The 19,711-nt window shown below is 34.6% G+C and overlaps 1 protein-coding gene across 6 annotated transcripts in view; it reads left to right on the top strand.

The window, feature by feature from the left end:
* Nucleotides 1-19,711, top strand: part of CNTN5 (contactin 5) — a 606,500-nt gene that overhangs the window by 480,051 nt on the left and 106,738 nt on the right. For all 6 annotated transcript variants that reach the window (XM_077173968.1, XM_077173967.1, XM_077173966.1 and 3 more), the window contains 3 exons: nucleotides 5,313-5,449; nucleotides 6,962-7,091; nucleotides 9,211-9,361. In XM_077173968.1, the coding sequence (XP_077030083.1) occupies nucleotides 5,313-5,449; nucleotides 6,962-7,091; nucleotides 9,211-9,361 (418 nt within the window). The remainder of the gene's footprint in view (nucleotides 1-5,312; nucleotides 5,450-6,961; nucleotides 7,092-9,210; nucleotides 9,362-19,711) is intronic.

Here is a 19,711-nt window from a genome sequence, read left to right as displayed (position 1 = left end):
TTCTTAAAATATAAGAAATTCAGAAAATTTCATTTGAGTTATAAGATGTATCCCATACATCTCATACACTTCCTACCTGTTTTTTAGAGCTGTGAAACTACTAGATGCCAAAGCAGCATATAAAAGTGTTATAATTATCACTGCTTCCCTCTTTCACAGTTAAATGAATATAAAATGTGCTCTTCAAGAGAGAAAGTAAGATGCTATAAAATGAAATTATTTCTTCAAGAGCACCATGCAAATCTGTGGCATAAAATGACAACAAACATGACATAGTGTTCCACACAACTTTCATCTCTCATTAGCCTTTTGCTCTGAGCAGAAAGAAAGCAGGTACTCAAATCCATGGAATACATTTACAAGGTTAGTTTTGTTGTATTCTGTGTAGATAGAAATATTAATTTTTCATTCTCCACCTTTGTCTAAATTATATTTTAGAGTCTCTGCCTTTAAGGGATAAGGCACAAATTTATCTCATTGGGGGTTTTTTGCAATAATTTAGTACAACTTTAACACTTCAGGAAGAGAGATCACTTCATACTGTCTCACTCTTCTATTAACAGATATGTGAGACTAGTACATTAAGTTTCACCTATCTGCATCAGCAGGCAGCAAGGTCAGAACAGGTTACAGGGGGCTCTCAGATGGACAATACCAGCAGTGATCTCCAATAGGGCAGGACAAGAAGCACAGGCTTTACTAGACCCCCACAGGTGCCTTTCCTCAGCCCCAAGATAAAATATTCCCCTCAGAGCCACTCTCAGCCTTCAGTGCTCATGGAGAGAGCATCAGTGCCTCACTGGCCTACAAACCTTGGCTACTCTTTCCAGAGGTGTGAGAGGGTTTGTGTGAGAAGGCTTCTACACAAGATTGAGCCAAATGTTACTTCACCAAACTCTCAGCTTCCTCTGCTGACAGCTGGTGTTGCAGGATTTGGGGGCATTATCTGAAACGGCCTTTTCTGCTGTACCTTTTGTTCATAACAACAGTCAACATGAATTATTTACCTGTAAGCTCACTGTCTTTTCACTGACATCTTATTCCTCCAGGTGGCAATGATTACTTTGGCTCAGAAATTCACATGTAGGCCGTCATTTCTTTACCAGGGGTTTCTTGTAAAATTTCTGAGCAGTCTGTAGGACCAGCTGTGTCATACTGCGGTCTCACAATTTGCATATCTCTGTAGGAACTCGCTCGCTGTCTGTTTGAATCTTCTTTATCCTGTCAGTTGCATCTGATCTGGGTCACCACAGAGCATTTTGGAGAATGCCCAGGACAGCCAGTCTGCCTGTCTAGTCACATTTAATCACAAATTGGTGATTTCTCGCTTCTTACCTGCTGCTGCAATCCAGATACACCATGGCTGCCTGATGCAGCTGACAATTTGGATGTTGTTCAGAAAGCACTGTTTCAGATGCTGACAACTTCAGATTATTGTAGTCTCAGCACTTAGTGGAAATTCAGCTGTAGGCATTAATAACATAATTTTTACAATGCATTGCAACCTATTTTGAGAGGTGTGATTTTCCCCCAAGTGATCTGCTCATCCTGTGAGTTTCTGTGAAATTTTATTCAAGCTCAAATTGATTAATAGAAGAGAACACAAAAACTAAAACATGAGTAGATAGATTTGCCATTAGCCTTTTTGTTTCTACTCAAATTCTTGCTAACAGCATTTTCCCAATGGTAAGCACTGGTATGACCAATTCCTGCTCCCCTCTCACTCTTAACTTTCTGAGTTTTTTTCTATGTTTCCTACTCACTACTGCCAGGATCAGCAGGGGATGGTGATGTGAAGTGATTATAAAAACACATTTTTGGCTGTTTTTCTTTTGGCTGTATCAGTTCCCTCATTCTGCACATAGCAGTGCCTTCCTGGCAGCTGGAGGGAAGGCTCGCCATAACACAAGAGTGGAACACGCATCTGACAGCAGGAATATTCTGTAATGCAGTGTAACTGACCATACTGATTTTAAAATCTATTTTAATTACTTCCCTATAAAAACTGAAGGGGAAAAAAGTCCACCCCTGCCACTACAGGTTAGTCCTACACAGTAAAACTGGCAAGAGAAGAGATTTTTGTAGTAAAAAAAGGAAATTAGTTTAAAATTTTCTTTCTTGATTTTCTCACTTATCTTTCTTAATATGCTTCTTCTGCTTAACTCTTCCCAATTAATCTCATATACAGGAAAATAAATTTTTTTCTTCCCAAACTCTGTATTTATTCACATTTTAGAACATTATTTTAAATTATTTGTCTATGTAAAATTTTGTGTTTATTTTGTCTCAGACAAAAAGTGCTTAAAATTTTGAGAAATAATCTAAATTTTCTTCACCTTAATTTCATTTTGCATAGACAATTTAAAAATTTGCCTGTAAGCTTGCAGATTTATTTCAAATTTATGTTTACAAAACATAAACATTCTGATATCCTTGAATAAACAAGTGAAGAAATGCAGCATAAAATAAATCACGGATTGGATGGTGACTTAAAAATCTCAGAAATACTGTATAGAGCTCTGGCACAGCACTCATAAAGACTACTGAACACTAAAATGCAAAATCCTTCTCACATTCAACCCAAAGCTCTTCATTGGACAGATTAAAAAACAAGCAGACACCTGCTTTTTCCCAAGAAGAGTGTTTCATTTATAAGAAAAAAAGGACTTATTACTTTTGAAATCTGGCCAAATTTTCTAATTAAAATAAAGTGTGATTATGGAATGAAGTTTTTTTTTTCATACACATATATCAGGGTTATGTTAAAAAAAAAAGGCCCAAAAATGTTACATTGAGTAAGAGGTTGTACATTCAGTTAAATTCTTCAAGTTTAAAAGTACTGATGAGATTTTAGAACAAGGGTTAAGATTTTATGGGGAGTGACCCTTGCTAACAAGCAGAGAGGGAATTCTCTGTGATAAAGTAAGGAGTACATAGAGACAAATAGAAGCCAAAAAGTGATGAACAGTATTTCTCTCAATCATGCTTTTAGCTCTATTTCAGCTACATCAACCTATTACTTTATTCTCAAAGGGGTGGGAATCTTGCCTTCACTGATGGCAAGTTCAACAGCTTGAAAAACGTGACTCCAAAGGCCACTTAGGCTACAAGGAGAAAATTTAGAGTAGAAATACCTCTACTAATGGAAAAAGGTTGTTCTGACCAATCAGTCATGCCACTGTGATTTGCAAGTTTGTAGTTTCAGAAGAAAACCTGTGGCACAACTTTTTTAGCAAGACAGCCACAGAAAAAGGATAGGGAACAGTGGTTCTGAAGAGGACAAGTCTGCAGCCATGCTTAGGCAGCTTTGTTTCAGTGTAAAAATGTGCATATCCTTTCCAGGACACTCAAATTCATGATGAGCTCAAATTCCACATAGAAATGTGAGACTATATATGTTTTGGGTCAAATAGTAAAATTTACAGAAAAGCAAATAATGAAAATAAGTAAATATAAATAGGAACAGCTTAGTTCCTCTTTGAAACTGCATGATTTTATGGTACCACTGGCTGTCTTTTATTAATTTTTTGCTATACATTTAACTGTCTCATCTTCCAGAATCATATTAATGTCGTTTTTTCAAAGGAAGCAATTCATTCTCAGCATGCTTCCTTTGCATATTGAAGCACTAAAAATGAGAACAGCAACTATAAAATGCAATTAAATTATATTTTTAGGACAACAGAGAACAAATAAACAGGGACTCCCAAAACCTGTTTGTTTCTGCAGATTTTTGTGGGACCCTTTATTATAACTTCAGAAAGAAGAAATTCAGCACAGCAGAGCACATGTAGAGGATTTCATGCATTGCCTTGACTGTAATAAGAGGAATAAGAAAGCAGAAGTTTTTTGTCTTGGGTTTGGGAGTGGGGCTGGGTCAATCTCTCTGTTTTCCTCTATCAAAAAGGAAGTGTGTGATACTTCTTCTAATGTTTCCAGCTTCTGACAGATGTCTGGTCTGGGACTCTGAAGTAGACTATTACCTGCTTAGGAATGATAGACACCTCGTTCACTTTCTTTATCATCCATGCACAGGATGTAAGCTAGAAGCAGTTAGGCACCTGTCGTGCCTTTTCATATCTTCTCATGTCTTTGATTGATGACCAGTCAAATGCCAGCTAGAATCAAAGATTTATTTTTAAACTCAATTCCACATGTTTAAGTACATTATCAATTATCTGTCATTTGAAGCAGAGACTTTGTTATGACAGATCTGGACTTCTGTTCATACCATGCAGAATTTTACATCCTTTTAGCTATGCCTTTTATCTATTTATTCTTTATTATTTGGAAAAACAGCAGCAACAACAACAACAACAACAACAAAGCTAAACAAAAAAATCCCTAACCAGCATTTGATATCCTTAAGTTAATTATTGTCATCTATCACCCTCTGTGTTATTAAAAGTGTTATGGCTACAGTATGAAACCCAAAAGCTGGCTTTTAAGCATACATTTTTATTTCTGTATATCAGTTCTCAGTTTCTCACTGGTTCATATAATGTTTTCCAAATTATAAGATCCTACAAATAGCTGATTGACTGCCACATTAAAGTTCTACTTCTCTGAAAAACATATTCTTTGTTTTTTGATGGATTATTTAATGAAAGTTAGGTACTAGTAATCATATATACAGCTATCAACTGTCTGCCTTTAAAAAAAGGCTGTTTTAGGATTGATTTACTGTTTAACTTATGCTCCTGATGGATGACGGAAATCTCATGGGTTTTGTGCTTAAATATGTTAAAAGCATTTTCTCCCTTGAAACATGAATTAAACTTAGGACACTTAAACAAACATATATGCAAATACCTTACTAAGTTCCTAATCACTCCTAGATAAATAAATACTGATTTCCTTGTAAACTGAGTAAAGTATATGTAACACAGCCTATGGCAATTAACCTCCTTACCACAATTCAACTATCCTAAGTCTTGTGAATCATTAAATGTTCTATTGTGACTACCAAACATTTGTCTTAAATTCAGGAATAATGAACCCAATAATACATAGTACTATAATTTAATCCATTGGACTTTATTAAATCAGGCAAGTTTCTATTGTTGGTTATGTTACTGCTTACTACCTGATACCATTACAGCTCTTCCTTTAAAGTTTGGAGTTTGTTAATTTTGTTACCATCTCTTTTGATCTGGGCCTTTTTTTTTTTTTAGTGTATTTTTTTCTGAGAGTAATATAAGTCTTGTAAAGATCATTAATTTAAGCTTTTTAATTGATTAGGTCTTTGGACATCCCCTAGAGACTTACCACTTTATAATCTTTGAGTCTAACATGGCAATTTTTCCTTGCAGCCTACCCTCACTGGGTGGAGAAGCTCAATGATACCCAACTGGACAGTGGAGAGCAGCTCCGATGGGAATGCAAAGCCACTGGAAAGCCAAGGCCCACTTATCGCTGGCTGAAAAATGGAGTTCCTCTCTGGCCACAGGTACACTAGACAAGGAGTCACCTCTATGTTGGGTGCTTCTCTTTTCATTCAGATAAAGTCAGTTAAAGAAAGTATAGAAAGGTTCTTCAGAAATTACTGTTTGGTTAACACAAAAAGTGTGATGACCATTACATTTTCAACTCAATCTGTTCTCTGAAAGTAACAGGATTTATCATGAAGATCATTAAAATGGTTTGTGTAAGACCCCTAGAATGTAAAGTGTTTTACTACAATCACCTGATATATTTTAGAATTAGACATAATTTTTTTTTTTTTTAAAAAGACCACTGATGGCATGGTCTGTCTTTTATTTCACATTTTTCTGTTTCTCTCACTGCATCATCAAAGAATCATCTCACACCATGTGGGTTCTTTTGCCTAATACCTTTTAATTTTATAGTCTCAAAGTTTTTGGAGTAATGAAAATTTTTGTAAATTTACTTAATCTATTTTCCCAGATTAAAATAAAGCTAGCTGCTTAATTCTGGGAGAAAATGTCTATATTTGCAAATGAACTAACAAAATGGATTTATGAATATAAAAGATGTAATGTCTTCCTTTCCAGCAAATGTCCCTTCTATCTATCTGGGAACATCAACCAATTATGCAAACAACCAGAAAAGAAACATATAAACAGTTTACTTTTGAAGCTGTGAGGAATTGAAAATAAGGCTACTCTATTCATTTCTGCCTTTTTATATGGAGCTATTAGTGCTGAAATTGAAGCAATTTAAATGTCTCTACTTTTTGGTTCTCTGATTTTCCAAACCATTAGTTTCTCCAGGCTCTGAAATTTAAAATTGAATTTTACTTTGAGATGGGTGAGGGCTTACAACAAAGTGAATTTTTTATCACAGTTTCCTCTGCATTCCCAAACAATTTATGCCTTATCAATTTTAACTTACAACAACTGTTATAATGAAACTTAGAGTTGTTTTAAAGTAGTTCAAATTATTCATACTATAGCTTCATTACATACTCCCTTCCATAAACTGTTATTGATGTCCCTTCTCTTCCAGTTGTGGTAATTATTTTCTACTAGGTGGCCTTTCAAATTAGAAATTTGTACTAATGATGAAAGTAATTGGACCCTTTAGTTCTTACTTATGCAAGCAATCTTTCATAGATCTCCTTTTATGAAAATAGCACCATTACTGAGACCAAAAAATTTGCTATGTTTTTGAAGATCATCAGACACATTACATCCACAAATTATTTCTTGCCTCCTTAAAGTTCCCAGGGTGAGCTGCTTTTAAAAATTATGTAAGGCTAACAGCAAACAAACAAACATACAGAATAAAGGAAACTTTGAATATAGTGAATTTATCTGAAAATATTTACTGTCAAATATTTTTTGACTTTTTATTCTTGTAATTTCTTGTATAACAAGATAAAGGTAAGCCCAAGGAAGCTTGTTTTCTCTTGCTTCACCTTAAACTAATAACAGCAATTTTGCAATTCCTTTTTGCTTTTATAGAATAATTTTTAATGGTTTTTTAAATTCCATTACAGAGCAGGATTGAGATGATTAATGGTGTTCTGATGATCCATAGTGTGAATGTCTCAGATGCTGGAATGTATCAGTGCTTAGCAGAAAATAAGTATGGTACGATTTATGCCAGTGCTGAGCTGAAGGTTTTAGGTGAGTATTTGGAAAAGAATAAGTTGTTCCTTTTTCCCCTTTTGAGAATTCATACTTTTCTTAGATTGTTGTGACAAGAAACAGCTTCTGCCAGTCCAAACAGCAGAGAAGATAAAAGTGGTTTCTTTTTATTCTAGTTACTTATGTGTGGGTGAGTCCTTTATTGCCCCAGAGAGCATTGGGCCTTCTGTTAACCAAAAATTGTCATTCATGCATAACTGACTCCATAGAATTTTGTGAATATTTCTCTCATAAAGCTATTACAGTTCAAATAAATGGAAAAATATTTTTCACTCCCTCAAACATATGTGCCGGAGACGAAATTTAGAGGAAGTAAATGTATTTTAATCTCTGTTAGAATTAACTTAATATTTCTACTTTGGCCATTATTCAAAGATAATTATGCAAGATCTTATTTTCAAAAAACTTCTTATGAAATCACCAAAACAAATTGAATAATATCAGTTACATACTTGGCTGAATATCCTCCAAAGAAAATCAAATACACTACATAGTGTTACCTGGAAATATGATAAAAATGTCATAATCCAAAAGCTGAAGCAAGCAGTTAATGAAGAAAAAACTGAAGAACTTTTGAACACTCTAATTTTCCTTAAACCAAACTGTAGCAACATGCAATGGAACAATAGTGATAAGTGCCCTTCCAGAGGATTAAGACAGACTTGTCAGATCATTTCTATCAGGATATGATGTAGCAGGAAGAAAGTTGTCCACCAAAGTTGTTTAATGGCCCTATCAGAGATTAGACCTGCACATGAGAACCATTCCTTTAAACTCCCAGTCAAATGAGTAACGAAGCTACAATTGCAGAAATATACTGTGTTTCAGCTAACATTTGGCTCTTTTGGTAAATAACCTTTCTAGTACATTTCAGCTATTTCCTAGCTGACCAACATTAGAATTTCACTGATAAGTTATAAAATCATTTCTTTATAGCCATAAAGTTAAAAACCAAGGCCAGTGATTGCTTTCTTTTCATCACATTTTTTGGTCATTTGTGACTCAGTCAGCAAACCTACAGGTTACAGCATTCTTTGGCTTTGTTTTTTGTATCTGTTATAAAACAGGTATACCTAGTATGGCAGGTACTTGCAGACTTTCTTTGATGTTCTATAATATCAGAAATAGACCCTGTATATTGCTGCAGTAAAATTAGTTTTTCATTTTCTCACTTGTAAGATTGTACCCATGTTAAATTTTAACCATAATACTGTATTAAAGAAACAGCTGTGTTTAATTTGCTGCCTTACCAAAGGGAAAAGAACAGAATAAATTGTGCATATAAATATCTCTGGTATGTGAGTTAACCAAAATAATGCTAGGAAAATCCTACATATTTGAGGCTACAAAGTGTAATGTCCCTGTGTATCTGAGATGTACCTGAGGTGAGGGATAGCTGAGGTAGAGACCTTTGACATTACAAAGGTAGTTCAAGGAAAATGCAGTCAAACACCTGAGAACTAATGTAGTTTCTTGGTGTGAAATTGCAGTAATTAATGACATTTTTTAATGCATTTATTATCTTAGCTTTTGTTTGTAAAATGGGAATTCTGAAAAAGTGAAATACTAAGAACAAGACATGGTTAAATGTCTTATATTAAGAAGTTCTCATATTGAAATTCACAGTATTCAGACAAATATAAGTGAAAACAATCAAATTTCTCTAACACTAATATTCTTTGCAAGCATTAACTCTAGAGAGTATATTTTGGATTGGTGTGGAATTAAAACTTTGTTTCATTTTGAACTATTTACCTCTAACAAGTTCTTGTTTAAAAAAAAAAGATGGGAAAAGTGTAGCTAAAACATTTGCATTATTTAATTTCTAAAGTTGTTTGAATTCACAAGTAGTTTAATCTGCTCATGTGAAAGATTTCTCATTAATCTGTAGCTGGATTAAGTTATAAATTTACCATGTAATCCTGGCTGCTGATTTCAAATGTTTTGTAAAATTTTTACTTTGACATAATAACTTCAAAGAGAGAAACTGAGATTCTATTCCCAAACCCAAATATATTTTTCTAATCTTCTATTAGAACACAATGAAACAGAAGGCTCTGATTGTTCTCTGTAGAGTTAACTTACTTCTTTTTAACAGCTTCAGCTCCCACTTTCCCACTCAATCAAATGAGGAAAACAATAATTGTTACCAAAGGCCAAGAAGTTGTCATTGAGTGCAAGCCGGAAGCCTCTCCAAAGCCAACTATCACCTGGAAGAAAGGCGACAAAGTGTTAAGGGAGAATAAGAGGTCAGAAGTTTGTTCAGTAAACTAAAATTGTGTTTGCGTGTTGGATTCTGTGATATGATATGAAAATGCAGCAAGTGACAAGAACATGCTGAACGTTAGCCTGGGTATGGCATAATTATTTTGTCAAGCTGATTTGTTTGACAGTAGTGACTTTATAGTTTCCACAATATTGAAATGAAAAATCTTAACATTGTTCAGAGATGTAGAGAGATGAAAAGGTGTTGTTTGTGGAGTTTTGTCTCTATTTTCTGTTACTAATTTCAAAAACCTTTCAATTATTCTGTAGAGGTACTTCAAATCTAGTGTATGAAAGTATCAAAAGCATAAAGGTCAAACTATTCAGGAAGACATAAAATGTGCTTATTCATTTGAAATAATTTTAATAAGGCAGATTAACAGCTTGATCACAATGGAAGTCTATGTAAGAATAGCTTTAAAATTATTCAGAGAAGGAAAATATAATTCCATTATAGGATTTAATTATACTGGTAGTTTCTGTACTCAGCGGTACATCTGTTTAACAGATTATGCTTGATTAAATAAGTTCTGTCCAGCTTTGTATGGTAAAAGTAGTTTAAGCACTGCAGGTTAAATGCCAGATGTAATTGCACTTTACAAGATTACTTATCTGTACACTGGAATAGTTTTGCTACTCTGCACATGGTCTTTAAGCACAAAGAGCAATCTTTTCCTCTTTCTGGTAACGTGGTATGTGAATGAAGTAATTTAAAATGACTTGTGTAGTATAATCAGAAAGATTAAATCAAGCCCCCCCTTTTTTTGAATTTTTACAACACTGAGGGAAGCAGTAGAGTGCATCTGTCCTCATTAGCTGCCAAAGCTATTTTGTTCAAGTGTGCTGTATTTTCATCTCATGAAATTTGTTTTGTTCTGAGAAGGAAAAATGGGTAACTTCTTGTACCATATTGATTTTTTTTTTGTTGAAGGGGAGAGAGCATAACAGTATAACATACAACATTTTACTAACAGGAGTTGTATCGTTTGTATTGACAATATGACAATATTACAAAGGAGCTGAAAATATCAAATATTGTGACACTGATGTCTCTATGCTCTACCTACACAGTTGATACTTTTCACTACATGACCTTTTCCTCCCATCTCCACAAAACTCACTATGATTTCTCTGATCACCACGTGTAAATCACATTTTAATCAAAGACCAGTAAAGCATTTTAGTAAGTACTTTATGTCTGTCCAAACATAGCCTGACTCTGAAGTTAAAATGTTACGACAATAGATCTGAAGTTTCATTTTTTGGTACTTGTAGATTTTGATACTTGCTTGTTTAAACAGAGGCTGGAACAAAAAATGATGAAACATGGAAAATTAAATGCTGGTTGAACTATATCAGATATTTGAAAAAAGAGGGTTGCATTCAACTTAATTTTTAGTCAGCTGTTCAAGGATTATCATGTGTTATTTACATGAGCCTCCCTGCATCTACTGTTTTTAGAGGGGTGGGCATGAGAGGAATATCAGTTTCAAGGGAATTTAGTTCTGTCTCTATACAGTATACTTTAAACAAAAATAATAGAGTCTCTTTAAGAGAAGGTGAGGAAGCCTACTGTGATTTGTGAAAAGAAGTGTAAATAAATGAAGATAATATGTGTGTTTCCATGCTTTGGGGGCTCTGAGAAGGAAGGAACGCTGTTAAACATTTAAAAAAGGAATAAACTAACATTGTAAACATATCAGTACACTTTAAAAATGGGCTTTCTTCATAGTCTGTTGATAAAAATCCTAGGGAAAAAAAACTAATTAGGTACTGTCATCTGATGAGTTCTCATTGACTACTAAGTCCTTAGAGAAAACAAAATAATAATCAATTTTAAAAATAGCAAAAAATAGCAACATTCTGGTTAAGTAATAAGGAAGGACAAGAATAGAACAGCATAATATATTTTCTTCTTTTCTGTCACATTTTTTTTCTCTTCTAAATTGTGGCTATCAAGTGTACATTGTATTTAAGTTTTGTGAAGTCTGTGAGCCCAGCAAAGGAATCTGATCCTTTTAGCAAGATCAATAAAAAAGAGACCTTCCCCTCCACAGCAAAGAAAAAATTTCACTTGAACAGTTGACATGCTCTTATCTATTCCATGTCTTCCAAACTCTGTTGCTCCTTAGGTATTTTTTATACAACAAAACCTGGTTGACAGAAATACATCTAGTGACATTTCCATAGATAACTGAAGAGAAGGCTGATTGTTCCTGTGGGACTCATGGCTGGCTACAGTCCTCACTGCAGTCAGACCTTGGCTTAAGCTCCTGGAATTTAGTGCAGTCTGAAAACCTCAGATTCATTGGAAAGCCATACACTTGGGAACATAACTGTGGAATGCCTTCATTAGCTTCATTTCTCGGTCTCTTTCACCTTCGAACAAATTATCCAGGTCAAGCCCTTCGAATTCATAGTATAACTATGATAGGCTTGATCCCCAGAAATCATTTTGAGCAGCCAGGTAATTTGATTTCTTTAGGAAAAAGTATGCATATTGTAACAGGGTTTTTCAATTGAGTTCCAAATGAGTGGCAAGTCTATGAGATAGATCTAAAAGAATTAGGATATTCAGTTATGTCAGTTATTATACATCAGTCATTTGCTGATGAAAGCACAGTTCCAAGTTTTACAATCTCAAAATATATTAAAATATGATGAAATTATTCCTATAAAAAGATAGTTATTTAATAAGGTTTCCAAAGTGTTTACAATTCATTCTATTAACCAGAGATAAAGATCTAGAACTGATAAAAAGAAATTAAATAAAATATATTATATTGGAGATCTTTTATGCAGAAGACTAGAACTTCCAAAGATCAAGGCATAGTCTGTGAAGCTTACTGGTACAAGACATTTAATGATCAGCATTTGAACAGAGTTCAAGTCTCTTTCATATATTGTTATCTCAGTGAGTCATTAATATATTCAAACAAAGATAATTTCATCTGCAATTTCACCTAACAGTTTAAGGAAGGGAGTTGTTATACTTCTATTTTGGAATTAAAATAAAGCTGAGCACAATACCAATATCAGTGGTCTGGATATAGAACATATTTAAGCTGCATATTTTCATTCATCATCTCACAATATTTAAAATTCATAGCTATCTTTCCTAACAACTTGTCTCAGTACTTGATTCTCATAGGCTGGTAGATGGTTGTGTCTCATTTATGGCAGGCTATGATAAGGTATGCTCTGGTTATTGACTTGAACAATATTTTCATCCACAAAAATTTGTAAAGAACTTTGGAATCTTTCTGTTCATAAGTAGTTTTGGTTTGATAGGAAAGTGGATTATATTAGGACCAAAGTCTGAAAAAAAAGTTCTTGCTTTTATTTTTAGTAAACAGTTTGATTGGAACTTTGCTTTAGAACCTAAATAGGAGGAATTAGACCCTTGGGCAAGAGTTCAGTGACCAAAATATATTTTTGTGAAGTTTCTAAAATATTTCAATCAGATATTTCCTAAAGTGGAATCAAACCATCACTTACTACTTTAGCATCAGCTTCTAAACAAGACCAAGACCCAGCCCTTCCAGACCACGAAGCCATCCAGAAGCCTGTTCATAATTAAACATTTTTTAACTTACATATCAAACTAAAAAAAAGCAACAAAAGTGATGTTTTGTAGACGTAAATGTTATCACGTACTCTAGAATGGACCAGAATTCAGTGTCAGTTGCATCAATAGAAATCATGAGTTGTAGTAACAGAGTTAACGATTAAATTCAGAGCAAACACTTTTAAATTTTTTTTTAAGTTCCTGTGTTCAGGCATCAGGTGTTTTATAATGATTTACAACTGCATAAATTTTTGTGAGCCATTACTACCTGAGCTGTAATCTCTTTTTCTTCATTTTCTTAAAGAAAATTTCTTTTATTTTCTAGATTGCCTTGTAGTGGTGATTACAGTTGATATTTAAACAGATACACCTAAGGAGTCAAAAGTGTTGAAGTCTTATAAGTCCTCGTTTATCTGTTTTTTGTGCTTTCTCATATAATTAAAATATTCTCCTAATTAAACTTATATTAAATTTTTAGTCTAGCTCATTATTTCCATTACATATCCATTAATTTTAGTCAAAATGAAATAATTTGAAAGCAGTCTAGGAGTGAAAATGTTGTCCTTAGTCCCTATTTTTGCCTTCTTTATTAAGACTACCAAGTAATAAAAATATTAATAATCATTTTAAAAAACACAGTTTAACCAACAAATCAGTAACTGAGGGAGCAGGACTTTCCTATTCCCAATTCTGTGCTGCTTTATTTTGCCTTTTTTCTTCTCCTTTTGAAGTTTCTCAAATTATAATTCTTTGTTTTACACCGTAATTTGTGTGCAGATAAATATTTAATCTAAAAAACAAAAAACAAAATATGGGGATGACCTAATACCTATGTATTCATTGGTAATGTAGTTCTGTGTTTATGGATTTTTGTGCTTCCCATATGGCACAGAGGCTCAGTCTAAGCTTTCTCCTTCACCTCACAGAATGAGCTGTGCAGAAAAGCATTAACAGTCCCTGAAGGTCAGACTCACCACAGATCACCAAGAGTAGCATAGTGCCAGTCTCTCTGTGGCCACTGTGTAATTGCTCATATTGATCCACCTGTGTCCCAGATTAATTCTTGCTGAAGACCTAAATACACTAAGTCTTTCTCTGGGGAAAATAAATGGTAGCAAAACTCCACCTGCCATTTCAAATCAGTCACTTTTTCTATGGTGCAATTAGCTTCCTTTTTTCCACTTCTGTTTGAAGGAGTTCTTACATAAGATGAGAAAACTTGGTATGTTAAGCAGCAGAGGGAATTTCAGATATTTTGAAAGTAATAGACTGGGTTTTGCCAGGACAAAACTTCAACATCTCTATTATTGCAATACACAATCACAATGGTAATTTCATTGATTGCAAATGGGAAAAAACTCTTTCCTTTTTTCTGAATGATAAAAAAAAATTACACAGCAGCACTGAGTGCCATGGAGCTCTGGATAGCACCTGGGCCACTCCCAGGGTCAGAGCAGTGTCAGCTAGAGCAGATTGCTTAAGGTCATGTCTAGTTAGGTTTTGAGTAACTCCAAGGAGGAAAACACTGCAGCCTATCTGGGAAATTTGTTCCTACTAGAGTTAAGCACCCCTACAGTAAAACAAAACAAAACAAAACACCAAAAAAAATTCAAACACAAACAAAGAAAACCATTTTAATATTTAAACAGCATTGATGTTTACATGGAATTGCACGTGTTTTAGTTTGTGCCCATTGTCTCAGTCCTGTCACAGGGCACCACTGAGAACATATCTGCTTGCATCATCCCTTCAGAGTGTGTGCATCAGTTGATCAGTGCCTTTAACAGCTGGGAGGCTCTGATCTGTAAAAAAATATGGCCATATAATGAGTTTCTATCAATGTTCCATGACACCTGAAATTCTCCATTCGGATCTGTGCCAAACCTGCCTGGCCACCAAAACTCATAAAATGGAGATGTCACTTCCCCATACAAAACCTTCCCAGAGTGTATTGCATTGTTGCAAAGTTACTCTCTGCTTGCCATATTCTTCATTTACTGTGTGCCTGCCCTGGGGTAGTTGGGATGGATTTGCAGCAATGGTGAAGCCTGTAGAGGCTATAAATTGAACAACAAAGTACTAGATATTAATAATAAGTGCTCTGACAGTTGTTCCCTTACTACAAATAATATTCCTGGATACAGAAAATAGGGAGATATGGATATTTGTGAAGGTACTGGACATTAAAAATATGGACAATTTTTTATGAGAAAACTTTTTTTTCTGTGGGTAAATTGCAAGCAGTACATTGACCTGTGAAGAACAGGAGAACACTAAACAGTGCTCATTAGGTGAGAAGTATTGTCTATAGGTACTAAATTTAGAATAAAGACACTGGAGGGGACAAAGTGTTCAAGCTGCATGTAACAATACATGAGGGAGTGAATTGAGGCTGCTAAAGTTCTGCCTTGAACTAAGCTTGCTTTATTTTGCTTTCTTTCAGTAATGTTTCCCTAACATTCAGCAGCTGTAAAAGAAGTCAGAGAAAAGAAAAAGAAAGTGATCTTTTACAGGGACATTAAATTCCAAATGCGAATATTATACAAAGACACAGGGAAATCTGATGCTATTGCTTTTTACCTACCTTCAAGTCAATACTGAAATCTTTGAACTATAGAAATATCTGTGCTGTATGCCTAGATATTTCATCTGTCCCACTTTGCTATGTAATTAGCAGAAACACATAGAGCACTTAAATCTAAAAATATCATCATTCAAAACCTTAGAAATAGACATGTTTTTACAGTCTTCTGGTCTCTCAAACTCCTTCCTTTTCAGTTTTGACAGGTTCTTATTACAGTTTTTCTCTTCATTCTACTGTATTTAAGGATCTTTCAGTGTTTCCATTTGAAGTTCCTATTTTAATAGCTGTTAAGCTTAATTATGATGGAAAAATCAAAAAAGGAAAATATAGGTGTTTCAGAGCAGCAGGAAGAAAAAGATTGAGTTTATAGGCAAAATCTGTATTCAGTTTTGTAAAGTGCTTTGGTTTGTACATGTTCTGTTATGCTTTTGAATATGAACACGTAGCTTAGATATATATTATATGTTTTCTTCATAATCATGGTGGTAGCTTTCCAAAAGTATTTCAGTTCTATATAACTGTGGTTGGTATCATTTGTTTGAACTGAAAATATGGACTGTGAAGGCAAAGAAGGTGAATATATAAAACGGATGGAAAATTATTCTGAATCACATTTTCTGGTTTGTCTGTTGGTCCCTGAATTGCACCAAGCTCAACTTGTTCTTGGCACAAGCTTTCTTGCATTTGTGCTATCAGCCACACAGACAGCAGAGTAGTTCAGCCTTCTACTATTCCAGTTTTTCATAAGAACACCCTTTATTTCCTCATAGTAATGAAATATCTCTAGGGTTAATACAACAACAGGGGCAATTTCTTAAGCAGTTTGAAGACTTTACTCTGTGCCCCCAGTTAAATATACAAAGAAAATTACTATTTGCAAGTTCTAATTAGTTAAACAAGTAACATTTCCCACAGAAACCAAAAAAATTATCTTTTTGTATCCGAGTAAAGTATTCGCTATGAGATTCCACATGACTTCTCTGAACTGTCTTTCTTTCCAGGAATAAGATTCAAGACAATATGTTTTATTATTTGTCCTTAATATAGTACTATCTACAGTACTTCATATACAGCTGTGTAGGCACTTGCTGACTCTTTTTAGGGAAATAAGTCTTGATTCAAATCAGAATTATATGCTTAGGTAACAGTGCATTGAAGTCTACATTTTAGAAATACCTTCTCTTCTTCACATATTGGCTTGATGTTTGAAGAAGTGTTCCACCACATCTTACCAATTTTCAATTCAAGAAGGATTTATTTGTGTGAAAATAGCTACACAGCTCCCTACAATAACCCCACTGCCACCCAGCTGCTTTGGCAGCTTACGAAATTACTCTTTCATATCTATCAGGCACATGTGGGTGTTTTGCACCTCTTCAGGAGCATACAGACTAGACACTAATATTTGAGGAGGTGAGTCCCACCCTGTAGGATCTTGCTTTTTAGTATTTCCATGAAACTGCATTTCCCCTTTTTTGACTCAGTTACTGAACTGTAACTATCCCCTATATAGTCCATAGCCCTAATTAAAAGTAAAACCTCAGAAGATCAGCCATTTTAAGTTGCTGAGAATGCAAGATATTTGATCTTCTGTCTCTGTCTTGAATATCTGCTGACAACTAATTATCATTTGAGCAAAAGGTTAATGAATTTTGATTTTAACTATGATTCATTTCTCTGTTGTTGTTATAAATGGCTGCCTGTTTGTTCATCACACAGCTAAAATATGACAAATCTCAGTGGCCTAAAGGGTTTTCTTTGCTTAAGACTCTTCAAACTCTGACTTTCAGCATCATTTGCCCTTAAAAGAAACCTCATCTAAAAATCTTGGGAATATAAACACTTAAATTCATGCTCATCCACAGATTCCCAAGGGGAAATTTAATGATCGAAAAGTAGTGAAGAAAGAAAATACTGAGGACATTAAGAAAGGGAAGGTTCATGACAGAAACTCTAATCTTCCTGAGAGAGTTCTGCAAGTCATTTCTTTTCAATTTTTGCATAAATCATGGTCTAATTTATCTGTGGCAGGCTCATAATGGGATTTAGAGAGCTGATTATAAAGTAGAAAAGGGAAACAATGATAACCTTGACTAAACAGTAAAAACAAATAGTAAGATCATCCCTTGACAAAAGGAGTCTGTTCCAAAGCAGAATTGTTTTACTAACTGAGCATATTGCATGAGTTTTTAGAACATGATGATGTGGCCACACACCTAAACAACTCTCAATCTTCACTCATGTTTACTTACAGAGAACAGGATTAAGGAAACAGTCCAGAACCCAGAAATATTAAATGATATGTACTTTGTGGACTTTGGGCAAGAGACTTGCTTTTCTGTGTCTATGTGTGCAGTTAGGTGTGATTTCGGTGGCAAACTGCCAAAATTTCTATCCCTTGTCTCAGGCGTCTTGCTTTACAGTGAAATGGTTCAGGAATCCAATTCAGGTGAAAAATAGCCCCATTATTTCACCTAAACTTTGTTGTCTGGATTTTTATTTTTTTAGATCATTCCCTTGTCAGCAGGTCATACAGATGCAGTCATGACATACCAGAGCAGCCAGGAAGGACTGGAGTGATGAGCCAGGGACTGGGAGAGGAGCTCACAGCAGAGTGTCCAGGACAGCACACACACCCAGTCTCTCATTTTTCTGCCTGTACATGCTTTGCACCAGTTAGGGCAGATGATTTACCCACACAAGTAAATGAAAAGCTGCCTTGTAATCCCAGCTGGGATTCCACTGGGATGCAATCAGATTAGCTATTCAGCAGTTAGTCCCTGGCTAGATTTTATTTTCCCTCAAGCAGCTGTCCCAAGCCATCCCTAAGCATTTTAGGAGTTTCAGCAAGTCCTGCTACACTGTCTGCATGCTGCCACCCTGTTTTAAAGGCTAACATCATTGATTGGATGAAAGCATTTCTGTGATAGCTGACTTCACTGTGGCGGGTGGAATACACCTATTTATCTTGCTGATGGAGAAATAATCCTTGTACAGCATGGTACAGCACATGGGAGTCACCTCAGCCAGAGTCTCTGGGCATTATCACTGAATTAGTCACAAGAAAAGTAATAATTTCTATGGCTCAGTGACATGTAACCATACAGCAACAAACTGTTTCAAGGCTTTAGGAACCAAGTAAATTTTTAAATTAGAAAAAAATAGAATGTGAAAGGAGCTCCCGAGGCATTGTGGGAAAGTTGTAATATGAACCCAGATATTTTGGATTGAAAAATTTTTTCAGACTTTAGAATATGAGCATGTATTTCAATAATATATTTTAACTTATAGCACATATTGCATTTTGAGTGATGCTTAATATTTTTTACATCTACCAGTCAGCATCCATGATCTGTGTAGAGGCTACAAAGATCTTCTACAGATGGGTTGTCAGAATTCATTTGGAACTGGAAAATCTCCTTTAGAGGGAATATTCTTCCTTGTCTGTCATAAATCTAAAATAATTAGGGTGGTTTTTCAACAGATTATCATCTATTGCATCTAGATTTAATGATCTTTGATCTTCTATTGTGAAATTTATTATGAAATTTCAAAATTAAAGAGGAATTTTTGATGCTTTTGACATCTTCTCTCACATTATGTTCTAACACTCTCCAGTCTGTCAGTCTCAGAAATCAATGGACTCTTAGTATTTATGTGCTAATTGGTCCCAAAGAAGGAGAATGTCTATGCATATTTTTAAAAAGTAGATATATTTTGCAGAAAATTAAATTTTGTGCAGAAACTTTAACAAATGATTCATTATTTGAAAAAAAAATATGGTGGAAACTGGCTTTCTAATTACATTAGTAAAAAAATTAGTTACAGTAATCTAGAAAACAATGCTACAATTAATCCATATGGTCATGACAGAAGATAATGACTCTCTCATTGATCTTCAGGTCTCTGCCTAACTTTATGAACACACTTCAATCCATAAATGACCATAAAGTTGCTATCCAATCAGCAGTCTCACTGGTGTATTTCTAAGCAATATCTGGCAATGAAACTATATATTATTCAGCAAAAAAACACTCTAGGTCAGAACAAGGGATATCTGTCCTGTTTGCATTTTACATAATTTCAAATACTGTAGAACCTCAGTCACCGCTGTTGTCAAGGCTCAGATTTGCTTCACTGTGAAAAATAGACACCATATTTCCTCATGAAAATTTTATGCCA

Source organism: Agelaius phoeniceus, chromosome 2 (genome assembly GCF_051311805.1).
Source record: "Agelaius phoeniceus isolate bAgePho1 chromosome 2, bAgePho1.hap1, whole genome shotgun sequence".
Classification (NCBI taxonomy): Eukaryota; Metazoa; Chordata; class Aves; order Passeriformes; family Icteridae; genus Agelaius; species Agelaius phoeniceus.
This window is presented reverse-complemented; position numbering and strand designations above follow the sequence as displayed.